We start from the raw sequence: 27,147 nt of genomic DNA, 5'->3' as shown, positions 1-27,147 counted from the left end.
TGGTCTCGTGAACTATTTGTCCTGGCTGGCTTTGAACCCCAGTCTTCCTGATCTCTGTCTCCTGAGTAGCTAGGATTACAGGCATGGGCCACCGGCATTAACTCCTTCCATTGTTCATAAAAACAAGTTAATATTTCTTCAGATAAACGTATTGGTATACATTTCTAATAACAGTTTATAGCATCCAGAAATAGTCTATGATTTTAGGTATCTCCATCCATATCAAAATTCTATGGTGGTTTGATAGAGACCATTTATTTAAATCAAAACACAAAAATTATAATCTAATTACAGAGGGTGTAGTGATTTGTGGTGTACTCATAACTATTATGTTTAAATTAATCTATACTTGAAAACACTACCTCATAACTGTATGTTAAATCAAACTTCTTTAACAGTGTAAGGAGCGTCAACTAAAGAACATTAGCTAAACTACAAAGATAACAGTGAAAAGTGCATTTATTATTAATTTTTTTGTTGTTGCAGTATTGGGTTTAGACTTTGGGGCTCCCACTTGCTGAGCAGGCACTCACTACCTGACCCATGCCTCCAGCCCTTTTCCATTTTCTGTTTTTTCAGGAAAGGTGAAGGGTCAGCAAACCGCCTACCTGGGCTGTTGAGAAGCCACGCCCACTGCGCCCATCACTGACGTGGCAGGACCAATTGGGGCCCCGTGTCGGGGACCGAGAGGCGGGACCTTGGGCTCTTCTGCTTGAGTCCCGCTTTCATCATTCAGCCCTTTTCTTTTTTTTTTATTTATTTCTTTAATTTTATTATTCATATGTGCATACAAGGCTTGGGTCATTTCTCCCCCAGCCCTTTTCCATTTTTCTTTTTTTTTTTTTTGTGGGAAAGGTGAAAGGTCAGCAAACCTCTTACCAGGGCTGTTGAGAAAGCCACGCCCACTTCCCCCGTCAGTCACGCGGCTGGACCAATGGCGGCCTCGTGTCCGCCGGCGCGGGGCGGGGCCTGGTTCTCTGACTGCCGGGGGGTTCTGGGTGAGAGGCTAAGGTATCGTTGGGCACAGTCACCGGGCTCCGGGTCGGGAAGATGCGGCCTCCGTTGTCCTGGCCACTGTCGGGGCTGCGGTGAGCAGAGGAAGCTGCAGCCGCCCGGCGCCCTCGCTCTGGTGATCGTCCATGGTGGCGGCGGCGGGGACTTTGTCCGCTACACCGGCCGGCGGGATGGGGCGGGGCTGCTCCGTCCTGGGCGACACCCATCTCCGTGTCCTGCAGGCCGTGCATGGCGGGCGGGGTACGGGGTGGGGAGTGGGGTCAGCGCGAGGACAGCGACCCTTGGCCGCGGGGTTCCTCCCGGGTGTCGTGGGCGGCCAGGCCTTTGACATGACCGCGAGAGCCCGCAGCCGGGTCTGCAGAGGACCCGGGAGCGGGTGTCCCCTCCTGACCCCGCCATGTCTTTAGGCGGGAATCCAGTTTCCAGAGTGCACGTGGTCCAGCCTTGGCCTCAGCCGTGGCCACTGCCCACCAATGGCGCGGGCAGCAGAGCCCCTGGTGCGGGGCGGCGGTGGGGGCGGGGCGGTGCTGGAGGGGAGGGGGGGAAAGGGGGCGGGGGGAGCGGGGAGGGGAGGAGGAGAGGGAGGCTAGATGGGTGGAATGCTGGAGGAGGGGATGGAGGGCAACAGCTTTCTCCTGTTGGACAGTGGGTGGGTGACCCTGGAGTGCTGAGTACAGGTGGACCCGTGGTGGCCCAGATCCGGAGATGCTGCAGCTGAGCCTGCACAGGAGAGGTCGGCCCGGCCTCCCGGTGCTGAGCTCCCCGTGGGCCTACCAGGGATAACACACGATACACACACAACACACACACACACACACTCACATATACACACATATACACACACACATATACACACACATATACACACACACACAGTACACACACACACACACAGAATACACCGATACAGACACATACAACACAAACATACACATCACACAGTACACATATGCATGCAACTAGGCATACACAGAGACACATACATGACACACACATGCACAGAACAAAGATACACAGCACACATACATAGCACACACACATACAGAAGACACACAACACACACATTCACACATAGAAACAACATACACACAACACACATACACAACACACACAGATGCACATGCACACACACCTCCTACACCCACAACACACACCACACGAACACATATACAAAACACACACACAAAACACATACAACAACAGTACACATAAATAAAGATGCACATACATACAACACACACAGACACACACCTAATATCCCCACAAACCTACACACAAAACACATACACACACTGGCTGAACACACTAGACACACACACCAAACACACACACAATTCTGCTACTGGCACAGCCTGCAACTGTGCTGTTCGGAGCCCAGGTGCCTCCAGGAGCCCTGCAGTGCGTCCAGCAGATCACTTCTGCAAGGCAGAGCTCGCCACAGACTGAGCACCCTGCCTGACCACACAGGCAAGGATGGCTCTAGGGCGCTGTAGCCCAGGGACATTGGACCCAAACAGGACAACTCTGGTGACTGTGACCCACACAGACTTCCGGAGCAGCCAGTGCTCTCTGGAAACCTCATCAAGAGGCCTTTGGGAGGATACAGGGAGCCTGTGCCCAGGTTGCAGACACGAACACTGCGACCTCCTCTGGAGGGGGTAAAGGCATCTACAGTGGACCAGACCAGTCACCCTACAGACCTCAGGCATTGCTCTGACCCAGGCCTCTGGAGGAGGAAGAGGACCTCACTGCTCAGACCCCAACAGGGTTTGGCTCCCATCAACCCTCAGCAGAAGCCTCAGCAGACAGCCCACACTGCAGGGAGGCATTTGGGGAGAGACTTCAAGCCCAGATGTCAGCCCTGGCAGAGTTGTCAGAGAAAATGTGCAGCATGGAGCTTGCATGCCCCATGAGGATTTCCCTGGCCACCCCGGGCTGAGTACCTGAGATAAACTGGGAGAACTATGGCAGCTACTTGCATGGACCTGTACCTGACCTAGCCCTTGGGGACTTTGTGTGCTTGAATTGTCTAAAGATGGGGTACTGAGGGGCAGGAATGGTGAGGCTTTCTAACAGTACTTGAAACCTAATGATAAGCAACATTTCCTCATTATTTTCCAGTGACCGACCTTACTGAAATGGTGCTACAGTTGCTGTGCAAAGAAATTCTGGGGTGAAGAAGAATGCAAAAATCTACCTTCTGTGGTTCAAGGTCAGGTTGGGTGTAAGTGGGAGGCTGTGGAGTTCCTGGGAGAGCTAACTTAGCAAAGGTGTCTTTAACTTTTTCTTGCTCCAAGAAGCACCCTGACTGCTTTGCCACTCAGGCAGAGGGGACATGTGGGGAGAGTTATTCGATTTTTTTTTGTGCTTTATTCTTTCCAGAAATCCACAGCCAAAGGCTCTTGAGCTCCAGGTACTGCTCTTGGATCACCTTGCTCAGAGCTCACTCCATCTCCCTCTCATGGAGTGTACTTTCTGCTTTCACTTTCAGTAAAACTTGGCTGCTGCTTTGCAATCTGTTTGTTCCCGTCCAGTTCTTTCTTCAGGATGCCAAACACTTGAAATCTTCTCAACCAGGGTCTTTTGCGACCACTCTCTGGGAACACTATGAATACATCTGGGATGCATTCATCTAGAGTGCCTTTCCCCACAATTTCTTTCCTTTTTTTTTTAAACTTTCATTTTTCTCTGTTCTATTTTATCACCTTCACATTTATTTACATATGTGTACATTGTTTGGGCCACCTGCCCCTCCTCCCATGCCCCCCAATACCTCCAGTCTGGGCAGAACCTGTTCCACCATCTTGTTCTCTGATTTTGTTGAAGAGAAAACATAGGAGATAGTAAGAAAGACATAAAGTTTTTGCAAGTTTGAGATAAAGATGGCTGTACAGAGAGATTCTGAGTGTTGCTTCCATACACTTGTGTATTACAACCCACATTGGCTCATCTCTGCCAGACCTCTTCTCTACTTCCTGGTCCCCTTCCCATACTGGCCTCTGCCAGGTTAAGATTACTTTATTTGCTCCTCCTGTGCATGTTCTCCCCTTACTGTGTGACCCATGTCCAATAATAGTATTGAATTTATTTTGGGTCTACAATCTGCATATTAGGGAGAACCTGTGATTTTTGGTCTTCTGAGCCTGGCTAACTTTGCTTAAGATGGTGTTCTCAAAATCCATCTGTTACTTGTGAATGACAAAATTTCATTCTTCTTTGTGGCTAAGTAAAATTCCATTGTGTATAAATACCACATTTTCTTAGTCCATTCATCCACTGGGGGGCATCTTGGCTGTTTCCATAGCTTGGCTGTTGTAAATAATGCTGCATTAAAGATGGGTGTGCAAGTGTCTTTGAAATAACTTCAGTTGCATTCCTTTGGGTATATTCCTAGGAGTGGGATTGCTGGATCATATGGCAAATCTATGTTTAGTTTTTAAAAAGCCTTTATATTGTTTTCCAAAGTGGTTGTACTAGCTTGCATTCCCACCAGCAGTGTATGAGGGTTCCTTTTTCCCTGCATCCTTGCTAACACTTGTTGTTGGTGGTGTTCTTTATGCTAGTTATTCTAACAGGAGTGAGGTAGAAGCTTAGTGAGGTTTTGATTTGCATTTCCTTTATGGCTAGGGATGGTGGGTATTTTTTCATGTGTTTTTTGGCCGTTTGGACTTCTTCCTTTGAAAAAGTTCTGTTTAGTTCAGTTGCCCGCTTCTTTATTGGTTTATTAATTTGGGGGGTGTTTAGTTTTTTGAGCTCCTTGTATATTCTGGTTATCAGTCCTTTGTCAGATGTATAGCTAGCAAATATTTTCTACTACTCTGTGGGTGTTCTCTTTAGTTTAGAGACCATTTCTTTTGTTGAGCAGAAGCTTTTTGATTCCATGTAGCCCCATTTGTCCAACTTTTCTCTTAGTTGCTGGGCTGCTGCAGTTCGTCTGAGGAATTCCTTGCCTATAGCTATTGTTTCCAGGGTATTCCCTGTTCTTTCATGTACTAACTGCAAGGATTTGTGTCCAATATTAAGTTCCTTCATCCACTTTTGAGTTGATTCTAGTAAGAGTGATAGGCATGGATCTAGTTTCAGTTTTCTGTAGGCAGATAACCACTTTTCCCAGCAACATTTGTTGAAGAGGCTGTCTTTTCTCCATCGTTTGATTTTGGCACCTTTGTCAAAAATAAGGTGGGTATAGCTGTATGGATTCATATCCAGGTTCTCTGTTATACTCTTCTTCATATCTGTTTTTGTGCCACTACCATGCTGTTCTTATTGCTATGGGTCTGTAGTATAGTTTGAAGTTGGGTATTGTGATACCTGCAGCATTGGTCTTTTTGCTCAGTATTGCCTTGACTATTAATGGTCTTTTGTGTTTCCAAATAAACTTTAGGGTAGATGTTTCGATTTCCGTGATGCATGTCATTGGGATGTTGAGGGGAATTGTGTTGAATGTGTAGATTGATTTTGGTAGTATAGCTATTTTTACTAGGTTGATCCTGCCAATCCATGAGCATGGGAGATCTTTCCATCTTCTATAGTCTTCCTTGATTTCTTTCTTCAGTGGTTTGTAGTTCCCTTAGACAGTTTATTTACATCCTTTGTTAAGTTTATTCCTAGGTATTTGATGTTTTCTAAAAACATCAAAATGGAATTGTTTTCCTATATTCTTTCTCAGTTAGTTCACTGTTGGTATATAAAAAGGCTACTGATTTTTGTAAGTTTATTTTGTATCCTGCTACGTTGCTGAAGGTGTTTGTGGTGTCTAGGAGTTTTGGGGTGGAGTTTTCTGGGCATTTGTAAGGTAATAGCTGTATATACTCTCAAAGGTTCTCCAAGTTATTAAGTTTGTTAGTTCTTGTGAAAGATAGCACACAGTAATTAGTACCTATTAGTCTTTGCAATTGAAAGCTAGTACTCAATGTAGCATTCACATATGAAGTATTTACATTCACTATTTTATGACTCATGTTCCTAAAAGAAGCACAAATTGCAAGTTTATCAAATCTACCTTTGTTAATTTTGAATTTTTTTTATTTTAGATTTTCATTAATTTCAAGGATATATATGTATAAATACACATACATATAGTGTTCATATATAAATAATATAGCCTCTAAAACTAAACAAATCTTTACACTTGTGATTTACAAAATATCTGATAACACCAGCTTCAGTATTCTGTATTCTATATTCTTTCATCTCACAAAATACTTTGATGTCAATTATTTCCAGAAATACTTTCTGTGACCAAAGATCAAGTTAAATTAATGTACTCTACTGGTTGAATTATTTGAAAATGTGAAAACATATCACCACAGTGCTTGTGATGTTAAGTCATCCCCATAACCATGGAATTAGGGATGTGGACATGAACTTGACAGGTGAGATTAACTTCATGATGTAGTTCACCTCCTTGTAGGTCAGAGACATTCAAACCCACCTATGCTCAGCTCCCACTGTGCTGCAGTCCTGGCATCCTGCTCTACAGCCATGGCTGCTCAGGGCTCCTCTCGATGCTGTTTTGAGAAAATGTTTGTCACTGTGTCACCCAGGTGTCCAATACAGTAGTGTAACTGGGTGTTTTCGGTTGAAACTTGAAATTGTGGTGTTAGTAGTCACATTGGTTTTGAGGAAATCCTCAGGTTAATGTGAAGAGGTAATGAGGAACAAAATGAGAATGTTTTGAGGAAAATTGGGTATTAGGTGAAATAATTATTAGCAGTTGGAATAACTTTTTCTGATACTTGCTTTTTTTAGAAAATCACTTCAGGAAATACACAAATCAGATTCTGCGTGATGGACCCTTCAGAAGATCCGAGAAGCCAGCTTGGACATTTAAAATCAGAACTGTCATTTCTACATGTGCTGGCTGACTTCAATATGAGAAATTCTGCAGAAAGATGAGGACTGCTAACCTCTGAGATGACCAAAAAGGGTGAGAATTATTTTAATGTGGAAGTAGTTTTGAAGCTCACCTTGTTATGCACAGGAACTTGGTTGTCATAATGCTGAGTTAAGATTCTGCACATTCACTGTCATGGTGTACTTGTGCAGTGAGGCATCTTTTGAACATCATATTTGCTCAGTACTTTTTTTGTGTGTCATTAGGGTGTGAATTCAGGCCTTCTGCCACCTAGGGAGGTGCTTCAACTCTTGAGCTGCAGTTCAGCCCCTAAACTCTTAAAAGTCACCTGAGGTAAATATTAAAGAACAGAACAGTGTCCTTGACTACCTTCCTGGTCAAGTAAGAGTGATATGGTATTTGCAATTTTAACACACCCCAGGGCCTCATGCATGCTAGGCAAGTGCTCTACCACTTGAGCCATGTTGCCAGCCTATTTTAATTTTTTTGAGACAATGTGTGCATCGTGGCCTAGGCTGGCCTCCTGCCTCAGCTGCCCAATTGCTGGCATTACAGGTGTGACCATTACACAAGCATTAATTTATAAATCTTACAATTCACCGCTCACATGAAAGCTGCCTCACTGTACTGCACTACTCCTAACTGTCATTACCTAGGGTCAATAATCGACCATCAGCTGAAGCTTTTCCCAGAAGGAAGCGATCTGGTCTTAATGAATAAGTTTTATTGCCAAGGATCTAAGGTGCCCTGACAGGTGAGAGGAAGGTAATTTACTGTTGCAAGTGAATGTTAGGAACTTTGTTTGCTCAAGAACAATGTTCTTTAGTAGAAATCATTTTTGGAAGTGCTTGCTGATTTTCCTACTGAAATAACTCTTAGGAGAGGGAGAGTGCTCAGTGGGTCTTCAGCAGCTCACTGCAAGGGTATTTTCAGTTTCTTATATAATTGAAGTGATGGAATTTAGAGACTTGAAAAGATTTGAAAGGAAGAGATGGGATTCAGAAAGTACAGCCATGTAGGGTTTGCAGAACAACTTGAGCAGTGGAGTGCTTGCCTAGCAGGTGGAAGGTCCTGAGCTCAAATACAGTCCCACAAAAAAAAGTAAGGCTAGCCCTGTATGAAACTCTTTATCTATCTATTCATTGGTGGTACTGGGATTTGAACTCAGAGCCTTTCCTTTGCTAGGCAGGTGCTTCAACAACTTGAAGCACTTGAGCTACTTCAACAACTCTTTTTTTGTGTGTATGTTGAGTACTTTTGAGATAAGGTGTCATGAACTATTTGGCCAGGCTGGCTTTGAACCACAGTCCTCCTGATCTCTGTTTTGTGTGTAGCTAGGATTGCAGACATGAGACACCAGTACTCAGTTGACAGTCTTGAGTAGTAGTCACCCACCTTGGGTGTGTCTCAGACCTCAATCCTCCTCACTGTGAGACCTCATGCAGAAGGATTACAGGTGCATACCACCATGCCTAACTTGTTGGTAGAGATGGGGGTCTTCTAACATTTTGGAGTTTGTTTGGTGGTACTGGACTTTGAACTCAGGGCCTTGTGTTTGCACAGGCAGTCTACTACTTGACCCACACCTCTAGACCAGTTCTTCTAACTTTTTGCCTGGTCTGTACGAGAATTGTGATCTCCTAATCTCTGCTTCCCAAGTAGCTGGGATTTGAACAGGCATGAACCACTGTGCCTGGCCTCTGTTCTTTACCTTTTATTTTTTCATGATTTCTCAGCACTATAGAATGAGGACTGCTCTTACCTTTTTGTCAGCTCTAGAAACATGTTGTGAAGAGTAAGTGCTTTGGCTTGATAGTTGATCATTTTGAAGGACAAATCTTCCAGTGTTCATTAATTTTGATAAAAAATATACTCTCACTGTTTAAAATTTTTTTCTAAATTTTATTAAGACTATAGATCTTTAAATTAAGGAAATTCAGTGAACCCCCAAAAGAACAAACACAGCAAAAACATACAAAACTAACTGCTATCTTGTTTAGGAACAGCTAAAACATGATCAAAACAATGAGCAATGTCCAGATTTCCCAAAATTCACAAGAGTGGTTATATCTGGGGAGAATAATGGCAAGGCTTCAAGTATATTAGTAAATTATTTTCTTCAAGTAATCTAAAGAGTACGTAAGTATTTATTATTCATTAAATTGTGTGTACATATTTGTGCACATAGTATAGAGATCAATAAATAGAATATTAATGAAGTCCATCTTTTGTGTGTGTGTGTGGTTCTGGGGAAGGAAACCAGAGCCTTATACATGTTAGGCAAGTGTTCTCCCAGTGAGCTGTATCCCCAGCCCTCCATTCTTCTTCTGTTACTTACAAAAAGAGAAGCTATTCCTAATCACACTTCTTATTCATTTAAAAAAATTCTGGGGCTGGCAGAGTGGCTCAAGTAGTAAGAGTGCATGCTTACAAAGCATGAGGCCTTGAGTTCAAACCCCAGTGTTGCCAAAAAAAAAAATCTGTGTTCAAGTTAACAAGTACTGACATTACAATTTGGCATACTGTTTTACTTTAGAAGCAATTATCCATGCATTTTATACTTGCATAAAGAAAAGAAATGAAGCCTGGACCTCAGATAATTCAGAATATCTCTATGGGCCTGAGTTTGTTGTGTACAAAATAAAGCGTTTGCACCAGGTTATTTTAGATTCATCCAAAATTCAATGTTTACTGCATTTTGACACATTTTTATGGAGAAAGCCCAAGGTCACCTAGGTTTTCTTCTATGTTATTTTCATAACATAAGTTTTACATGTGTGTCTGTGGTCCATTTTGCATTAATTTTTGTAAAAATTGTGACTCAGTATCTAGATTTACTTATTTACTACATGTGGATATCCAGCATCTTCTATGGAATAGACTGTCCTTTCTCCATTGAACTTCCTTTGTTCCTCTGTCAGGAATCACTTTATAGCCAGGGGTGGTGGCTCATGTCTATAATCTCAGATGCTCTGGAGGTGGAGATCAGGAGGTAGTGGTTGATGGTCAGTGGGAGCAAAAATTTAATGAGAGTTCATCTTGACAAATAAGCTGGGTGTGAAGGTGCATGTCTCTAATCCCAGCTACATGGGAGACTGTCCATAGCAGGATCACTGTCTGAGGCCAACCTGGGCAAAAAGCACCAGATCTTATGCGTAAAACAAAAAGGACTGAGGGTGTGGCCCAAGCTGTAGAGTGCCTGCCTAACAAATGTGAGTCCTGAATTCAAACTCAGTACTCCCACACCCCACTGCCAATAAAGAAAATCACTTTTCTGTATTTGTGAATCTATTTCTGTACTCGATTTTGAACTTGTGATCCACCTTCTATGCTTTCACCAACACCACACTTTTTATTAGTGTAAATGTTAAGTTTCAAAATTGAGTAGTTTCAGTTCTCTGACCTCATTCTTCAGTATCATGCTGGCTGATCTGAATCTTTTGCCTTTTTTTTTTTCCTGCTGTGCTGTGATTGAACTCAGAGCCTTGTGGCTGCTAGGCACGCAGTCAACCTCTGAGCTGTATCCACAGTTCCTGCCTTTCTAGTCCATGTAAACTAGAGATTCTCTTTTCTTTTCTTCTTATTTATTTACTTTTTTTTATAAAAAAAATTTATTGCGATGTATTTGTTATATGGGGGGAACCCATAGTGTTAGTTCTGATTAGGATTATATTGTACATTAGTTAGATTGCCCTGATCATCTCTCCTCCTAAAAATCACCTCACTTAAAGCATTTGCAAGAGATTTCTTTGTTCTATTTCATATAAGTGTATGAAGTCCATCTAAGGTATATGCTCATCTTAATCTCCTTCATTCACCCTTCCTCCTCCCACTAGTGCCCCCAGACACACACTGTACCTGTTTTATAGTCCTTGTTTCATTATTAATATTTAAGTTGACATTCAAAGGGTTTCTCTGTGTTTCCCCTCTGTGAGTATATTTTGTTCTGTTCAGTCCCTTCCGTTGCTCTCCCTTACCCCTTTACCTCCCACCCCCCCTTTTTCAACAGCTTTCAGTACACACCCTCATATCCTCTACCTTCACAGATGTTATGTTTTATGATATTACTGATGCTCTGTCATTCTCTTTTCCTTTCCCTCTTTCCCTGAGTTCCATGGAACAGTTCTACTATGACAAACACGTTCTACATCTGAGTTTGTATATGTTTTTCTTTTGGATCTATCTTCCACGTATGAGAGAAAACATGTGGCCTTTGTGTTTCTGATCCTGGCTAACTTTGCTTAACATGATGTCTTCCAATTGTATCCATTCACTTTCAAACCACATGTCATTATTCCTTCTGGCTGAGTAAAACTCCTGTGTGTATACACCACATTTTCTTATGCATTCATCAGTTGCAGGATACCTGGGTTGATCCCACAGCTTGGGTATTGTGAGTCATGCTCTGATGAACATGGGTGTACAGGTGTTTTTATTGTATCCTGTCTTATGTTCCTTTGGGCAGATGCCCAGGGGCAGTATCAGTGGATCATATGGCAGTTCTAGCTTTAGCTTTCTGAGGAATCTCCAGACTGCTTTCTGAAGTGGTTGTACTAATTTGCATTCCCACCAGCATGTTTAAGGGTTCCATTTCACCACATCCTCGCCAGCATTTGTGGTTATTATTGCCCTTGATTACAGCCATTCTAACTGGGGTGAGATGAAATGTAAGTGTTGTTGTGATTTGCATATCTGTTGTAGCCAGGGAAGTTGAACACTTCTTCTTGTATATACTGGTCATTTGTACCTCTCTCTTTGAGAATTCCCTGTTAAATGCATGTGCCTGTTTTAAACTCTTGAGTCTGCTTGTCATTATCTACAAAGCAGCTTGCTGGGGTTTCAGTTGTGTTGCATGGAATCTATAGGTCACATTAGGAAGAACTGACATCTCAACCACATTGAATCTTTCTTTTCATAAAATTATGATCAGGCATTGCATTTAGCAGTCATGTTTTTTAGTCTCCTATAATCAGGTTGATCCTCCTTTTCTTTTGTAACACTGACTTTTTGAAGTTCACTTACATTACAGAATGTTCTTTTTTTTCTTTTTCCTGTCCTTCCCATTCCTCTTTCCCTTCCCTCTCTCTAAGTAGTCCAGGATGGCTTTGATGTTGTGATCTTTGGCTTCAGCCTCTTGAGTGCTGGGATTACATGCATGTGCATCTAAGTTCACAATCATCTTAGTAGAATAACTTGGTTCTACAAAATCTGAACACCTTCCTAGTACTTTATTTCAGTTGACTCACATCTCAGCTTTTCCCATTGCTGTCTTAGGTTTCAGTTTTCCTGGGTTTGGCAGGTCAGCTGTACTTGTCACTGAACTTTCCAATTTATCCAAATGATTTCCAGCTTCCAAAATTTGGTTGCTCTTATATTTCCTTTTCTCTTTACCCTTGTAAAGGGTAAAGGGAGGGAGCAGAGTGGGTGGTAAGGGAGGGGGTGGGGGCAGGGGGGAGAAATGACCCAAGCCTTGTATGCACATATGAATAATAAAATACAATAAAAAATAAATAAATAAAGAGAGCACTAAATACTTTACAAAAACAAAAAACAAAAAACTAGGCTGGGGGAAGTGGTAGAGCACCTGTCTAGCAAGTATAAGGCCCTGAGTTCAAATCTCAGTACCACCAAAAAAACAAAACAAAAAAATCAAACTACTTCTTGGAAAGAACACCATTACTCCTGGCAATGAAACTAAAGGGACATTTTTGCAGATGTTCATGAAAGAGGAGCCTATAAAATATAAGATGATAGCCTTCAGTAAGCATGGTGACAACTTCAGTAGAGAATGACTCCCTTAGGGCGAATACTCAAATACCACACCAGCTGAGAGCAATCGCACTTGCAAGTATACTTCCAGAAGAATCAAAAGCAGATATGCCAACAGTTTCTTTCTATTTTTATGAACATTCAGAGCAGCATTGTCCACAATAGCAATGGTGGGAAAAGTCCAGAAGTGTTCTGCACACCACACATACCTTGTCGAAGAGTTTCTGTAACTGTTCCCCCAACCCAGCCCTTCTCTCTTTCTCTCCCTCTCCCTAATACTCAAATATAATGCAGGTTTGCTGAGAAAGAGATTAAAATCAACCATTTGATTTTACCTAGAAATGGTTGCTGTTGGAATTTGGCTTCTTAAAGTTGGGGCTAACCAACACAGGGGGAAAAGTCATTTGCAGGAAAGTTACTGAAATTGGGAACAAACATTTCATAGTAAATAATCTGTGGCATGGGGAGGAGAAGGTTTGATTTGTAGTTTCTCTTGAAAACTAAAAATAATGAAAACTTACAGGATTCATATTGGTTTTTGTAAACATGAAGGGTTCTAACCTAAAAATAATAAGAATAATAAAAATAAAAATGACGTGATGGCTGTGGTTGCCTGAGCGGCGGTGGCGGCGGCGACATTGTGTCGCTGTTACTGGCGATGGCAGTGGAGGCCGCGGACGGCCGGACCCCATGTCCTTAGTCGCAGGAACCCCGAGAGCCGAGCGCGAACTCCGCGGGCTCCGAGCCGGCGGCCGTGACTGCCTCGTCCTCGGCCGCCTCGCCAGCCGGTGCCCGGCGCTGAGCCCAGAAGTCAAGACCCCTGGGCAGGGGTTGGGGCGCGGGGTGGCGGCTGTCACCGAGGTGGACGAGGACTAGGAGGACGAGGAGCGGCTGCTCAAGGACTCGCCGGACCCGGGGTGGTCCGCGGCTCCGGTCACGCCACCGGGTTTGGAGTCCGAATTCCGTTCATTGACTGCAGAAGGAGCTGGTGCAGATCTAAAGCCAGCATCAGGGTCAACGGCGCCCAAGAAGAAACCTTGTCGCTGCCGCGCGTCAGGTGGCGGCTCATGGCCAGTTATTTTCAGTGAAAGAGCACGGAGGTCACTGAGCAGTCATCAGAGCGGGACAACGACAGCCTGTTCCACAAGCTGGGCTTGCACTGGACACTGAGCAAAAGGAAATGTGACACGAATGACATGATGCGATGTGGCATCCCCATACAAGTTTTACCAAAGACACCAGTTTTTCGGCCAGATTCGCATTTACCTCGTTCATAGAGACTGTCCAAGATGTTCTTTCCAGTGGTGCCCGGCTTGGTGCCCTCCTGCTGGTGACATGACACTGGTTCTACAGAACCGTGGGGTGCTTTGGTTTTGTGTTTTGTTTAATAACCGCATGTTCTGTGTGTGCATAGTTGTCAGCCTCTGCAAGTTATTTCATACAGATGTTTGATACCTAAGTTGTTGTGCTCTCTTCTGTTAGGTATTCTGATTTTCAAGGATTTCTTTTTTGTATTCTCAAAAAAATACATTTGAACTTAGCATAAAAAGTGGTCAGCCTTTTTCATTTTATCACCAAGTTATACACAGTCCCTTATTTATAAATTCCTTAACATAGAACACCAATACCTTTGTAAGGCTCTCCTTATCTATTCTAGCAAGCACACTTGTATTAAATTTTCTTCCCTTTGAAATTTAATATGGTAATCATTTTAAAATAAGTTTTCTTCAGTAGCCTTTTCGAACCTCATATGCCCTTGAACTCACACAGTTCCTAATGCTCTGTTTATAGCAGATTCATCTATTAATATTGTGACAACTTCTCAAAAAGTTTTGAAAATATTACTGTCTTCAAAGGTAGTAAGGCAGGATCAAGTTAGTTTTATTAGAACAGACAAATCGATGAATGGTATGCATGTATCTAATGGTTATTAGACTCAGGATCACAGAATATAGAAGCATCAGTCTGTATATTTTTTATCAAGATGATATTAGTAATGGCTTTCCATGGGTTATTTTTATTGTTCATCAAGTCCTATATGCAAAAGTATGGAAGTACTCTTTTTAAGAATTTCTATGTAAAATATTTCTCCCAATCTGACATAACTGTAGAATGAATATATGTTTTTGAAGAGTTTTGGAAGAAAAGAACCCAAAAGTTCTAGAACTAAAAGTAAGCTGGTGTTCAGTGCTGCATTGCTATTAAGAGCACATTATTACTGAGAAGTGGAGGACATATTTACAACTATTTTATCCACCCAGTGAATTCACTTTCAATCTAGTTATATACACTTTTTTGATTGAAAGTATGACATAAATTTCAATCAGTTTAGCCTGTTGCTTTTAAATATACATACATATATATTCTTTTCTCTTTTTGGTTGTACATATCTCTATGCATTTAAATTTTTTAGATTTCTCAATGGCCTAGATGTAAATTTTCATTTTTATAAGCCTAAAATTATGCACGTCTTAATGTGTGTCAAAACTCTGGAAAAAAATTTGGAGGCTACTTAAAAAGCTGGACATTGATCTACCATTTGATCCAGCAATACCACTCTTGGGGATATACCCAAAAGACTGTTACTCCAGAGGCACCTGCACATCCATGTTTATTGCGGCACTATTCACAATAGCCAAGTTATGGAAACAGCCAAGATGCCCCAGCACTGACAAATGGATTAAGAAAATGTGGTATCTATACACAATGGAATTTTATGCAGCCATGAAGAAGAACGAAATGTTATCATTCGCTGGTAAATGGATGGAATTGGAGAACGTCATTCTGAGTGAGGTTAGCCTGGCTCAAAAAACCAAAAATCGTATGTTCTCCCTCATATGTGGACATTAGATCAAGGGCAAACATAACAAGGGGATTGGACTATGAGCACATGATAAAAGCGAGAGCACACAAGGGAGGGGTGAGGATAGGTAAGACACCTAAAAAACTAGCTAGCATTTGTTGTCCTTAACGCAGAGAAACTAAAGCAGATACCTTAAAGCAACTGAGGCCAATAGGAAAAGGGGAACAGGTACTAGAGTAAAGGTTAGATCAAAAAGAATTAACCTAGAAGGTAACACCCACACACAGGAAATCAATGTGAGTCAATGCCCTGTATAGCTATCCTTATCTCAACCAGCAAAAACCCTTGTTCCTTCCTATTATTGCTTATACTCTCTACAACAAAATTAGAAATAAGGGCAAAATAGTTTCTGCTGGGTATTGGGGGGGGAGAGGGAGGGGGCGGAGTGGGTGGTAAGGGAGGGGGTGGGGGCATGGGGGAGAAATGAACCAAGCCTTATATGCACATATGAATAATAAAAGAAAAATGAAAAAAAAAGAATTTGTTTCATACAACCATGGTATCGAGCAATAATGTGAATAACTTTTGAACTTATGTAAATTGTATTTAATAATTTGTATTAAGAATTGGTACCACTATCTCTTTTTTCTCCATGTATTAAATCTTTTAAATACCAGTTTCATTAATTTATATACCTGTATTTTTTTTTAAAAAACTTCTCCAAAGTACTGTAATCCTATATAAATTTGAATAGTTAAATGGCAGTATCTGAAATCCTATATTGGACATTAGGGACTATTTTAAAAACTAGGATTTAAAACTTTTTTTTGTCCTAGAATTACTGTTTTCCATTGCCCTCCCCCCAACAACACCTTGAATTTATAGAACACTTTACTTGTGAAGAGTTCAAAGTACAAAGAACTGAAATATTTCTTCTCACTTACTTAACCTTTTGTCTAGATGTGTCCTGCCACCTGAAGTAGTTCAATTAAAAGTAATGCTATTCAAAAACTCTAGTATTCCTCTGTGGTTTCAATGTGAAAAATGTTGTATGACCATATGAGGTTAAATCAGCTTCAGGATACAGAAAAGAGCAGAAAACTACAGTGACTGTATAGACTATGCAACACAGTGCTCCTGGTATAAAATTGTGTAAATCCATAGAGTGCTGTAGAGATTAGCTTTATAAGAAAAACTTACCTAATTAGACATGATTTTTCTCCTATTGTTAGTCTTTTGTCACTTGTAATTTTCAAAATTATTATATTGCTGTAAGAATATTTTAACATAATTTTCATAGTTGATACTAAGTATAAGATTTTTAAAAGCTTTTCTAATTTTACTGAGAAGTTTGCCAGTTACTTAAAAAATTTCTAGAAATGTCCATTCTTATACTTCCAGTGTATACATGGAAAAGAACCATGATGCATGGCATTCTCATGAGACAGTTATGCCTTGGGCAGTTAGAATTTCATCCTTGGGTTTTCCTTAGTAGACTCCAGTATATTACCATTTCTTGAATTATTATTTTAAGTGCCATGTTGTTAGAAATTAGAAATGTCAGAGGCCCTTGTTACATGAACATCAGTCAGGAAATATTTAAAATAATGATTATCCCTCAGCTCCTGTTTCATGATAGAAAGTTTGTGGGACATGAACCATTAGGTGCTTTTTTTTTTAAGAATATATTATTGGCAGAATAGCCAAGGTATAGATTTTATATAGGCTAGGTGAATAACTTATGATCTTAAATACATTACTGGCATTTTATAGGCAGTCACCAATCCTGTGTAGAAAGTCGTTTCTCAAATAACCCTATCATATTTTAATGCATAGCTTTTTGAATATTGAGTTAAAATAGATACTCCAAATCCTAATAATGACTATAGTAAAAATGATATGATATTTTTAGCTTTGAGGTAGATAATTGCCCTTCCTTCTCAAGAAGATCACCTTACCTATCGAGAATAATGTCTTATTAAGGCTCTTTAATGAGTAGATTTCAGTCATTTAAAATATCAACATGTAATTTTGGCTTTAAATCTACAAAATAAATTTAACAAAACTTGAATAATAGGAAACAATGATTTCCTGTTCTTATGAGAAAAACTAGTTTGTAATTGAATAATTTTAAACCAGGAAGAGCCACAACTTTGTCCATAGTTGTGTTTTCTGCATTTTATAAATACAGAGCTTCTGACTGTTTCTTGATATTAGTAGACATAGGCTAGCCATGTAAGACCTTGACACTATTTCATTTCAATAATTTATAAAATAATATTAAATAGTAATATGTACAGTTGGACCTACAGTTGCATGAGTTCACATTCATACTACTTTTATAACATTATGTACTTAGACCAATCCAACTTTCATGGATGTGGGGTGGCCAAGTACCCTTTAAGTGTATGCCTGAAGGTTCATTGTGAATATTTCATTTCACTATGAATATTTGTTGGTCAGTAGTACTAAGTCAAATGTTAAATGTATTTAAAATTGTCTGACCCTACTGCAGCAACTAATCCTGTACCCTCTCCTTCTACCCTTCTAAAGCACCATAGATTCTTTTGTTACCCTCTTTGTCTGTGTGTGTGTTGGGAGGTGCTGAGAATTTAACTGAGGGCCTGGGGATTGATGGGCAAGTGCTCTGCCACTAAGGTACATACCTAGCCCTGTTGCCCTCTTGATGGTCCACAATCCTCACCTAGGCCTGGACAGAATTGCCTTTTTGTCTCCTTTCCTCAAAGCTCTTAGTAAGAATGTTCATTCTTTTTTTGCTTTTTCCTGTTTTGTTTTTTTTGAGAGGGTCTCACTATGTAGTCTAGGCTGGCCTCAAATTCTCTTCAGCCTCCTGACTCAGCCAACCAAGTGCTGAGATTGCAGGCAGGTGCCACAATCTCAGGCCTATTTTTCCATTCTTAACTAGGTGTTTAGAAGATTGACTGAAGTGAGTCACATTCAGTTATATATCCTATTGAGATTGGGAAGACTGTGGTTCAAGGCCAACCTGGGCAAAAAGTTCCCCAGACCCATCTCAACCAATACTTGGGTAGTGGTGCACACCTTTGTCATCCCAGCTACATCAGGAAGCTTAAAATAGAAGGATCATGGCCCAGGCTGAACTGGCAAAAAGTGAATCCTTATCTCCAAAGTAACCAGAACAAAAAGGGCTGGAGGTGTGGCCCAAGTGGTAGAGTGCTTCAAAGTGCCAAACCCTGAATTAAAGTACTGAGTCCAGTACTGCCCCAAAATAAAAATGTTATGAATGGCTGCCACCCAATTCTGCGAAGGCTATACCTTTTTTGGGGTGTGGGGGGATACATAGGTGGGACTGGGGTTTGAGCTGTGCAAGGGCTTTACTCTTGCAAAGCAGGTACTTTACTACTTGCAAAGCACACAAACCAGGATCTTCCAGATCCTAGTAGCTAGGATTGCAGGTGTGAGCCACTGACACATGGCTTAAAAAGGAGCTTTGTACAGTTGGGGTTTTCCTTCTTAATGGATCCTAGTCTAACTGGGTAGACTTTCCACAGTCTACAGAGATAATAGGGAGTAACAGGATAGCTGGTTCTGGGACTGCTTCTCAAACACCCTTTTTTGAAGTAAGCTTATTATTCCACAGAAGTTTGTGTTTAAATATTTAATCCTTCCAAAAATAAACACTTTTTCATTGATCAGTGTTTTTTTTTTTAAACCTTTTATAGAAGTTGAGATTTGAAGTATGTCTTTACTTCCTGAGTTACCTTGTTCTGCACATTAACAAAGATTTGTAGATAGCAATTTAAGCAAAGCCTACATATTGTTTATAGTTCTATCCGTAATTCTGTATACTAGTTCCTGGAATAGGCATCAGTATTTTCACTCCCAAATGGCAAACTGAACCAACAAAGTATTCAGTATTATCTTAATGATACCAAGCACAGAAATTCAGGATGCTAATCTTGGTTTGTAATTCACTTTTGGTTTTCTACAAAATCATCAAATTAGTCGACTTGTTTGCTATTATTTTTATTTACAAAGCAGAAGATGCTGTGACTACCTCATGATGTTAGCATGTTCCAGTCATTTATTTTTATATTGTTTATTAATGCTAGCTGTTTAATAGTAATGTTTGAGTAGCTTTTTAAACTTATTTACAATGTAAGCATAAAGTGATTTATGTCAAATTTTGCATTTAAAATGAAAGACTGGCTACTCCATATGTACTTATAATGTTTTGTGTGTTTAAAAACAGGGAAATATTAAATATATGTGAGAAAATTCCTTTCTAAAGACACTTTAAAATATATTCCTGTCTGAGATACTTTTACAGAATTATGCTTTTTTCTTATATTATGTGTACTTTATAATTTGGAAGGTGATTTCTTTTTTTGCTTATGAAAAATAGTATATTGCTTTCCTAGCTCTTTATCTCAGAAATAGTTAAGTAAACTGACTACACCAGGCATTTTTTTTTATTTTTGCCAAATTTTTTAGTTTTTGTCTGTGTATTGTTTTGCTGCTTTTTGAAGAAATAAAGTATCAGCCAGCCTTCAAGAGAAGATAAATGCAGGGTGTGGTGATTCATGCCTGTAATCCTAGCACTCAGAAAGCTAAAGCAGAAAGATTGTGAATTCAAGGCCAGCCTGGGCTACATAACAAGACCCTGTCTCCAGGAACAAAGCAAAAACAATGCCAACAAAAGAAAAGATGAGTGTTAGATCTGTTAACTGTCTGCACTCCTGTTCTGAGAAATAACATACCTTCACACTGAGGTTTCTTTCCTATCATCTGTTTCCTCCTTCTAAATTTAGTAATACTAGTTCAAGTTCTTTCTCTTGACATAAGTACTAAATAAATTTAAATTCTAGATGGAAAAAAAATGTGATTAACATACTGCATGCCAACGTAAAGTCAAATTGTGTTTATTGGGTACAATAAATTGCTGTATATTGATTTGGGTGTTGGTTACCTGGGTAAACATATATGTAGAAAAATGAGTCAGCTGTGTACTTTAGAATGGCCATGTTAACTGGGTGGTGGCAAATGCTTGTAATCCCACCTATGCTGTAGATGGCAAGAGCCTCAAGCTCAACTAGAATAAGAACCAGCAAGACCTTATTTTAAAAGGAAGGTGGGTTACAAGGTTCAGGCTGGCAATCTCAGATACTCAGGAGACAGAAATAAGGAGGAGTGAGGTACCAGGTTGCCCCAGGCAAAGTGTAAGACTCTACCTAAAAAAAAAAAAAAAAGAAAGAAAAGAAAACACTAAAAGCAAAAGCGCTGGTGAGTTTACCCACATTGGGCATACATTGAGAAACCCCTTTGAACATCAACTTAAATATTACCAAAGAAGGGCTGGTGGAGTGGCTCAAGAGGCAAAGTGCCTGCCTAGCAATTGTGGGGCCCTGAGTTCAAACCCCAGTACCACTAAATAAATAAATAATATTACCAATGAAAAATAGGACTTTAGTTAAAATAAGTACATTTTGGGGGTTTACTAGTAGGAAGAGGAGAGTGAATGAAGGAGATTAAGGTGATGATGTATGGTTGATGGACTTCAGGTACCTCTATGAAATGAGAAAACTTGCAATTGCTTTAAGTGGGGTGGGAAGGAGGTTAAGGGGAAGAGATGATGGGGGCAATGTAACCAATGTACAGTATAAGTCTATTCAGAATTGTCCTTGTTAATTCCCCCATATAATGAATATCCTAATAAAACATTTATATAAAAAAAAGAGACCTTGTTAACACCCCCACTCAAAAAAAGAGAAAGAACTGGGGAATGGCTCAAGGGGTAATTTGCTTGAGGTGTTGATATAAATCTTCAGTGCTGCCAATGTAAATAAATACATAAGCAAACAAAGGGCTTTTTGTATATTTAAATGTATGCATGCTTGCTGGGCACCAGTGGCTCATGCCAGTTCCTAGCTACTGGGAGGCTGAGAACAGGAGGGTCAGCCTCCTGTTCGAGGGTCAACAGTTCGAAGCCAACCCTGATGAATAGTTTGTGAGACATCCCCCCCCATCTCCAAAATACCCAGATGAAATGGATGGGAGTTGTAGTTCAAGCAGTATAGCATGCTGAATTCAAAACCCAGTCCCAAAAATGGAATTCATGTCATATTTTGGAAATAGCACTTATATTAGTGAAATTTTGCGAGGTAAGAGACCTAAGCGTGTTGGTTGCATTTTTTGTCTTTAACAGTATTTTAGAACAACTTGGTCCTAATGTATGAGGGCCCACCCTAGGTGCTGTCAGACCAAAGAAAGAGGGATAGACAGATCTACAGTTGCACAGAGTACAATTTTGGGGGACGAACTGACAGAAGCATGGTTCTGTGTGGCTGCAAGACCATTTGAATTCCCTAAATTTGGGTGAGAAAGAATGGACAAAAGTGACTTAATTCTGGCTGGAATTCTCTCAATTTATCTTAAAATTGAGAGTCAGGTGCATTCCAAAGCCAGTGTCCCTATTTAAAGCTTCATGAATGACTCTAATAGTTTTGTCTAATAGTGTTTGTAGGAAAAAGTGACTAGGGTTACTCTGGGGCCACCATAGTGGTTATGAACCAGGATGGCTACCGTCATGTCAAGCCAAATGCATACAAGAACTAGATAATGATGGGAAAAAAAGAAAAACATGAAACAGTGAACATGATTCAGACTTATGTAGGGTTTTCTATGTATATTTCTGTTTACCTTGACTGTTGGTATAATTGAGAACTAGAAGTATAAATTGATACTGATCCAACTTTGTAAGGCTAATCAGTTTGATGTACATTCTTCCAGATTTTTAAATACAATTGCTAATACATGCTTTCATATTTCTACATGTGTTGTAGATATTCATACAAAATAATGGATATCTGAAGAAAATTGTTGTTTGCATATAAAATGCTTGTTTTTCTATTTTACAGATATGAAGAATGTTCTACAGAGACACCAATTATCAGAAAGTGGTCACATGGTTACATTTCAACTTGAATTTCAGATTCTGGAAATCCAGGTAAATTAAGAAGCATGTTGAGATAACAGAGATCTTTCTTCTATGAGAGAAACAATTCCCACACCCCAGCTTCTAGCAGTGACTGAGCTGAGGAGGAGTCTATGAGGCAGAGTCCCTTAGCACACTTCATCACTTCAGTTTTTTTAAGTATCAACCCCCATCAGATGCACGTGGTAGGGTTGTTGCTGAGGCCATAAGTACTTTCTTGTAGAGCAAGTATCACGATGCTTCTGGGCTCCCAGTGTAAGACCCTGAGGTTGCAGAACAGTGCTGGATGCCACCAGTAGTTAGCATATGGCCTGCCATCTGTTATCTGTAAGTTCCCTATAGCTGTGTAAGAGATTTCTGTAACTTTTAGCACAGTAAAACAAGAAAAAATACTACTTCACTCATTTTCTGTGGGTCAGGAATTTGGAAGCAGCCCAGTTGGGGGCCCATGCTCAGGCCTTCTTTTGAGCTTGTAGTCATCTAGCACCATAGCCTTCCAAAGGCTGCTTTGGCTGGATGACTCCACAAGTTGTACTGGAGTGCTGAGATGCAACACAGGAAGGGAGACACCTTTGGTTAAGATTTTAATACAAGATGATGAGGCAGACAGAATGATAACACAGCCCTACTGACCAGGAATGGGCAGTGGAGGCTGAAGCATCTTCTAAGGCTGCCTTCAAGAAGGGCAGGATTCAGGCATAATTTTGAGAACTGACAACGTTTGAAGGCAGAAAGCAAGTTTCAACCAGTAGATTTTACCATTTGGAAATGTGTACAAAATAGAGGAATAAAACAAGTCCAGGAAGGCTGTCTTGGCTTCAGCTCTTCAAATGAATGTAAGTGAGAGCAGATGTTAGTCAACCCTGTGGACCAGCTACATTTTTGCAGTCAGGGAGTCAGAATTCCTCATCCTTGTCAGTATGTCTGCTTGTGAGCCTGTGTTCACACACATGGCCATGCGTATCTGTGAGAGCATATGTGATTATCTGTGAATGCAGATGTTCATAATAAACCTTTGTGTGTCTGTATGTACACATCCCTATGCTTACAGTTGTGATTTTCTCTAGCTAGCACTGTGGTATTCAGGTCTGTGTTGAGTTGTGTTTTTTATTTTTATAAGAAATGAGGATTGGTTATGGAGACCAGGGTAGCCTTTAACTCTAGATGCTCTTCCCTTAGCCTCTTGAGTGTGGGCACTACCACACTTGGTCTGCATTATATTGTTTTCTTCCTTCTTGTTATTGTCCCATCTCTAAGTTAGTGCATGTGCATCAGGTGCCAGCTGTCTCTGAGGGTTCCAGACTATGACAGGTAAGATAGTCATGGCTAACTCAGGCCTTTCTATGAGAAAAATACTAGGATGCACCCAAAAGTACAAGTAATGAAACGAGGAAAGTCATGAGAGTCAGAATAACCTGTCTGAGGTCACATGCCTTTTTGGAAAGAGGCACTGGGTGTGTACCTAACTTGATTTCCTCACAGCTGGGCACTGGCACATTCAGACCCATCTGGAGACAGTGGTCTGGAGGATGTGGGTGTGACAGTGTATAGTTTTCCACATGGACCAGTCCAGGAAGCATTCAGTAGCATAGTGAACCTAGGAGATGTCTTGTCTGAGACAAAGTGTCAGTTGAGGAGACCTTCAGAGATGCCCTCACTTCCTGGATACGGACCAGAAAATTTAGAACCCTGTTGGCCAGGCAACCACTGTCCTGATCCACTGTAACAAACTCATATCTCCCTAAACCTTACAGAGGAAAGGATGTTTTCTCGATGTCTCCCATTGCGCAGAGGCTCATGTTCCAGGAGAACCAATCCTGGTGGCCAGCCTCTGTCTGGAGAAACTACATCAGTACTTGACCACAATGCCAGTGGAGATGTTTCCAGAGGACCCGAAAGGTGACAGAAGGCAGGACAGGGCAGTTGCATGGGGGGCACACAAGCCAGTCTAATCTCCCAGAGACCACAACAGATCCCTCCTCTTGTGGGTGTGTGATTGTGTGTCTGTGTGTCTGTGTGTATAGGAAAATTTGATCCTCCTATTTCACTTGACTCTATGACAAAGTCTTTTTTCCAGTGAGCTACTGTCTCCATGCTTGAACTGTCCCTCTTTGGCCCCAAACCAGGGAGAACTTGTGCCAGCCAACTTCCTCTGTAAGGCCTACAGGGAGAAACTCTCCAAGGCAGAAATTTTGGAGAAAATGGTGCCTTCTGTGCTGTTCTGGAACCCCATCTTCCTCCCCACAACCAGGGGCAGCAACCGAAGGTTCACTGCAACAGAGCATGAGCTCAACAGACTGTTCAAATGGTGAGCCCAGAGGATTTCCACTGCTGTGACTTAGCAATGCAGTGTCCTGCTCTTGGCCCAATTTGTTGTCCAGAGTAGGTGGCTCAGGTTATTATTCCTAGAGGATGATTCTGGGACTCAGTAGGATGATCCCTGTATGTGATAGCCCAATGCCTCATCCTTCAGAGTCAGTCAACTAACTAAACCTAGCATAATCTCTGCCTTTGGAAGGCAAGGTAGAATTATGGGATCTTGTCTCTTCCTGTAGTTGTATCACCACATCAAGGTGTGGAACCAACTTCAGAACCTGAAACAGCTATTTTGGAGGATGTGGAACTCAAATTATCTCATTCAGAGGCTGTGGAGTTTCAGACAGCTCCCGAAGAGACTCCAGAGCTCCATCAGGCAACAATGCCGATTCCATCATGCGAGTCTACCTGGCCTTCATCTGTGATGGTAGAAAATGTGCTGATTAAGTATAAAAGTCAACTCTGGATATTCCAGACCAAATTGCTGGCAGAGCAATTAATGCTAACTGATGTAAGTGGTTGTGCAATCATAGTGGAGGCAGGCATTCTTGTGACCCCTTCTGCCCAAATCTGGCATTCCCTGGTGCAGGGACATTCTTCCCATTGAATTCCAGGGAACAATCTGAGCAGGGCCATTTTCTTGACCCGATAGATAATTCAACTCCACTTTGTACACTGTACAAAGGCCAATGCAGTTACTGTGTAGATTCAGGAATGGAACAGGACAGCCAGTCCCTGATTGATCACCTGTGCCAGAACTCCTGAGTGAATTCTGAATGATTGGCCTCACTCCTTTAGTGAAAGTGAGAGGGAGTTTGAGCCTGTAGGTTTGCATGAAAGGATAGATTGGGTAGTGGGTACCCAAGAGGCTGTGAGTATGAGCAGAAGCTGGACAGCTTCCTAAGGGAGGAAAAAATGACTTAGAGTCACCGTGGTAAGGTCTTGGAGCATGAATGTGAAAGGCATATCACAGGGTCAACCTTGATACCTAGTCATGACAGGTCATTTTAGCTTCAAGGAGAATGGGAATGATAAGGGGAACCTGAATCAAGGAAGCCATATCCCACACAACTGCCAACATGGCCTCACAGCACCTTCCATGGAAGGGTGGGTGGGGGCAGGGCAGGTGCCCTCCTGGGTGACACACCTCCTCAGAATAGCTTGGATCAAGGGCCCTTCACAGTGTGCTCAGAAAGAGTTGAGTGTTGAATGGCAGGTACATGACACCATCTAATCTAGTACTCACTGGGTGACTACACACAGTGTGTTATAACACATCAACCCCCATCTCTGTGTTCTGTGACTTTGCCCTTGTCATCATTTCTCATCCTCTTATACATCACCCAGGAAGGCCATCCAGTCGATGGACATAAAGCTCATGCCAATTTTTAGTCAAGAATTGTAGAAAATATTTGGTTTGTAGGAGATGGCCATGCATTAAGAATTTATCAATAATAAATATTATACGTAGAACTCTGTGATGAAGAGAAAGAATCTTCTCTGGAGACCAAATTTGGGCAAGGGGAGGAAACAAATGTATGGGTGTCAGGACTGGCATGACCTGGGCCACGTACACTCTGGTGAAACTTCCTGATGGCAGCCTTTGTTGCTCTCTCAGGAGAGGGAGAGCAAATAGGTGGACCTGTTTGCGACAGCTCCTCCTTTGGCAGCCAGACCCAGCACCATAACCCAGGGCATCCTACCCAGGACTACCTGTAGTGTAGCTCCTATCCATCAGCCTGAGATTCTCCTCAAGAACAGAACCCTGATATTAGAATCCTGGGTCCTAGCAACACTCCTTTCTAGGGTTGTCTCCTCCTCTGGAAGGGCAGGAGGAAGTGGAGACAGTTCATGTTGCACAAAGAGGGCAAGCTCAGCCCTGCAATCTACAACAGCAGCTGCCTGGTTCACTTTGCTGTTTCTGTGCATTCTTACTGCTGCCTGCAGTTCATTCTGCTTTGTGGCACTGGGAGCAGTATTCTCACTTACCTTCATGAAAGCCCATCCTCATTTGTGTGTCTGTATATAGTTTTGTTTGGATGGCATTACTGTGTGAAGTTAGCCATTCTCAGTGCCCCTGATGCTCTCTCAAGTGGCCTTGAGCAGAGGAGAGGTTCATCAGAGTGGAAATCTGCTACCACAAGGATAACAGGAAGGGTTTCTTGTGATACCTGCCTCTCCCAAAGCCAGGATCAGCCCTAGTCCTGACAGACACCCTGAAACTCCTTGTCCACCCAGGATCTAGTTCCCATCATAAGAGTGGTCTCCACACCTCCACATTCCTCCCAGATCTTCAAATATCATGCAGTGTCCTGAATACCCCCAAACACTTCCAGGGATACACAGGGCTGTGAATGTGCATGTAAATATGTGAGTTTGCATAAGCCATTTTGTCCATATGTTTCCATTTCT

At 41.5% G+C, this 27,147-nt stretch overlaps 1 protein-coding gene across 16 annotated transcripts in view; it reads left to right on the top strand.

Moving 5' to 3' along the window:
* The first annotated feature begins 855 nt into the window (after positions 1-855).
* Positions 856-27,147, top strand: part of LOC109674615 (uncharacterized) — a 28,241-nt gene continuing 1,949 nt past the window's right edge. Inside the window, exons 1-8 of one of the 16 annotated variants that reach the window (XM_074052338.1) lie at positions 856-1,088; positions 1,422-1,511; positions 3,136-3,226; positions 6,241-6,389; positions 6,766-6,943; positions 22,343-22,431; positions 24,546-24,727; positions 24,975-25,246. In XM_074052338.1, the coding sequence (XP_073908439.1) occupies positions 935-1,088; positions 1,422-1,511; positions 3,136-3,191 (300 nt within the window). In that variant the 5' untranslated portion in view covers positions 856-934 and the 3' untranslated portion in view covers positions 3,192-3,226; positions 6,241-6,389; positions 6,766-6,943; ... (1 more) ...; positions 24,546-24,727; positions 24,975-25,246. The other 15 variants (XM_074052327.1, XM_074052325.1, XM_074052332.1 and 12 more) reach the window with 15 other exon arrangements.

Source organism: Castor canadensis, chromosome 13, assembly GCF_047511655.1.
Source record: "Castor canadensis chromosome 13, mCasCan1.hap1v2, whole genome shotgun sequence".
Classification (NCBI taxonomy): domain Eukaryota; kingdom Metazoa; phylum Chordata; class Mammalia; order Rodentia; family Castoridae; genus Castor; species Castor canadensis.
This window is presented reverse-complemented; position numbering and strand designations above follow the sequence as displayed.